The 2953-nt window shown below is 66.0% G+C and overlaps 2 protein-coding genes across 2 annotated transcripts in view; both read right to left on the bottom strand.

The window, feature by feature from the left end:
• Positions 1 to 261: 261 nt before the first annotated feature.
• MNEG_13999 (selenide, water dikinase) lies at positions 262 to 754 on the bottom strand (the record flags this gene model as incomplete). The annotated part of the gene is made up of 2 exons (XM_014037530.1): positions 262 to 443; positions 655 to 754. 2 exons carry the CDS (start codon positions 752 to 754, stop codon positions 262 to 264), a joined length of 282 nt encoding a protein of 93 aa, XP_013892984.1.
• Positions 755 to 2213: 1459 nt separating this feature from the next.
• The window catches only part of MNEG_13998 (hypothetical protein), a gene marked incomplete at both ends in the record, with an annotated part of 2955 nt that continues 2215 nt past the window's right edge, over positions 2214 to 2953 (bottom strand). The window contains one exon of the mRNA XM_014037529.1: positions 2214 to 2690. Within this exon, the coding sequence (XP_013892983.1) occupies positions 2214 to 2690 (477 nt within the window). The remainder of the gene's footprint in view (positions 2691 to 2953) is intronic.

Genomic DNA, 2953 nt, shown 5'->3' with positions numbered 1-2953 from the left:
GTGGTGCGGGGTGGGCGTGGTGGCTGGATGGGTTTGCGGGTGGGGAAATGAGACCAGTGAGCTCACAAGGCGCTGCGCCGCTCCACGCCGCAAGGCAGGTTTGTTTGTGTGTGTGTGGGGGGGGGGCAGCGCAGAGGCCCCAGCAGTCAGCCCTGCATTCCAATTGTCGATGGAGGAGCTGGCGCGACAAGATGTCATGCGCACAGGCTGGCTTCACGGGGGGCGTGGCGGCGCGATGCGGTCGGCAAGTAGACGGGTGTGTCATCTTGCCTTGGGGTCGATTCCGCAAGCCTCGTCATGGATGAGGCGCGCCGACGCAAACGCCGCGAGCCGCGCCAGGTCTATGTGGCAATCGTCATACGTGTAGAAGCCGCTGACGTAGCCGGGCAGCATGCCGCTGTAGGGGGTGTGCACGTCGCGCGTCACCAGCGTAAGGCGGACCCCTGGGGGCCGGGCGGGGAGGGGGCGAGACGGCAGCGTGTGGCGGCTGGGCGGAGCGCGGGGCGGCGGGGGCCGACGGCTTATGTAATTGTACCTGCACAGAGGGCGATGAGTCCGAGTGCATGTGATTGGCGGCAGCTGGCGATGCATTCTGCGCGCTGACAGGCATGTGCCACGACACGCCACCATGAAGTCGCCGTGGTGTCAACGCACCTGCGACTGGCCGCATGCCGAAGCTGCGCAGAACCTCCACATGACTGTGTCCACCACCCAAAAGCACAAGCTCCTTAACAATCGGCTTTGTGGTGAGCATGCCTGCGTATTTCAGGATCTACTGTATGATCTGCCCGCGGAGATGCGCAGAGCCTTGTGAGCCTCGCTTATACAATGAGACATTCCAATCAAAACCACTGCCTAGTAATTGCTGTTCGAAGGCAAGAATCCATCGAGCGCTGCGGTCCTTGCGTTGAGGTGGGGGTCACCGGCGCACTGCTGCCCACAGCTGTATGTAGGGAGTCTTGGGGTGTTTGCAGCACTACAGTTGAAGGGGTACGTGGCATCAGCAAGTGAGGTAGCGGCACATACCCGTTCACCCCACCCTTGAATGTTTGAACTATGTTTGAACATGCGCAGTTATACCAGTTCGACCAAGCAGGCTGCGTGACGCCATCAACACCCCGTAAACCGCTGCACCCACGTGCGCATTTGAGTGCGCCCTCGCCAATCCAGCGCGCACCCCCATGCGTGGTGTCCGTTGTCACCATGAGCTTGCACAAGCCTGCCATGATCCTGCTTTGTCGCAAAGCCATGGCAGCATTGACAATTGCTTGCGTCATGGGCACGTTTGTGGCCACTGCTGTTGCGGCAGCTGCGTCAAGCTGCCTGCGACTGCGCCATAAGCAGCAAGCCCCAGAGGCTGCAACCAGCCAACGTGCTGTCGCACGCGCACACCAAGCGCGGAAGCCCTGCATTACAAGGGGCGTGAGGAATCCGGCAGCATTACACTAGCCCACGCGGGTGTCGGCATGACACCGCTGCTATTCCGTTTATCACATGCAGCCGTCCCTGTCAGCGCATTGCCGACCGTTAGTGCGCCGGGCCGGGCGCAGGACCGTCAAACAGCAGTGCCCAGATCAGCACAGCGGGGCCCAAAAACCCACAAGCGCCCATCCATAAAGCGCGCGAGTGCACGCATGTATCAGTTGAAGAAGCTGGAGCACGAAACGTAGCAACGACCTGGCAAGTACCCCGGGAGGAATACGTATGGCACCACCAACCCACGCGCCGCGGCGGCGTGGAGGGCGGGGTTTTGGAACGGATGGTGGTGAGTGCGAGGCTAGCGGGGAGCCTGGCCGCTGCTGGAAAGGCAATGGAAGGGGGAGGGGCACTGAGGGTGTGCGTGCTCGTGGCGCATGATGGGGATAAATGAGGCGATGTGTGTATGGTGACAAGTGTTCCGGAGGATTGTGCGCTTTGCTGGCATCAGCAACTAGTGGCAGGGGATATGACAGAAGTGCAGGGGCGCACCGGCCCCACAGGCTTGATGATGGGCAGGGGCGCGGCGCAGCGCGCAGCATGCGGCGGTGCGCCTGTCGGAGGTGCGCGGTGGCTCTCGCGGGCAGTGCAGTGCTCGGCCAAGGCCATACTGGCTTATGTAAACCGCCCGAGCAAGGGTGTGAGCGCAATCGCATCCAAACGCCCGGCACGCCCGCGCCCAGCAGCGCGAGGGGGACGGCGCGGGAAGAGCGCCAGGCTTTGGGCCGCCCCATCGGTCAGTCTTCGCGGGCCGCAGAAGAGGCGCTGCTGCCGCCGGCCCCGGCCTCGCCGTCTGCCGATGCGCTATCTGCCGGGAAGCGCTCGTCCGTGAGCGTTTCCTCGTCCGCCGGCCACCCTTCGTCGTCGTCGTCGCTGCTGCTTATGAACGAGTCGCCCGTGCGCAGCTCGTGCTGACCTGGCGGCGGCGCCCAGGCCGCCGCCCCCGCCGCCGCCGCCGCCGGGACGGCGCCCGTCTCAGCGTGGGGGCCTGTGCCGTCTAGTGACCCCCAAGGACCTCCGGGTGCGCCGCCGTGGGCGCCGCGAGCCGCAGCTGACGCCGCCTCTGCCGTGTCCGTGGGCGGGACGGGGCCGGGGGAGGCCGTGCCACCCCCAGGCGCTGGCGATGTGGCAGCGGCTGCCTGCAGGGCTTCGGAAGGGACGGACGCCATGCGTGCGGGCGCCGATGAAGCGCCCGCGCCAAACGGCTCGCCCGTCTTGGGTGAGCGGGGCAGCGAGTCGGGAGGCGGGGCGGGCGGTTCCCCTGGTCGCCACTGCTGCTGCTGCTGCTGCTGCTGCTGCAAATGGGCGTCCCCTGCCGTTGATGTGGGCGACAAGCTGCCACTGGCCCCAGCCGCCGCCGCGGCAGCCGCAGCAGCAGCAGCCGCCGCAACGACGCCCGGCGGCGCCAGGCTGCTCAAAGACCGCGCAATCCCGCCGCCGCTCGCCCCACGCCCGCGCCCGCCCGCCGAGGGGCGCG

The sequence above is a fragment of the Monoraphidium neglectum genome (genome assembly GCF_000611645.1).
Source record: "Monoraphidium neglectum strain SAG 48.87 unplaced genomic scaffold scaffold04188, whole genome shotgun sequence".
NCBI lineage: Eukaryota > Viridiplantae > Chlorophyta > Chlorophyceae > Sphaeropleales > Selenastraceae > Monoraphidium > Monoraphidium neglectum.
This window is presented reverse-complemented; position numbering and strand designations above follow the sequence as displayed.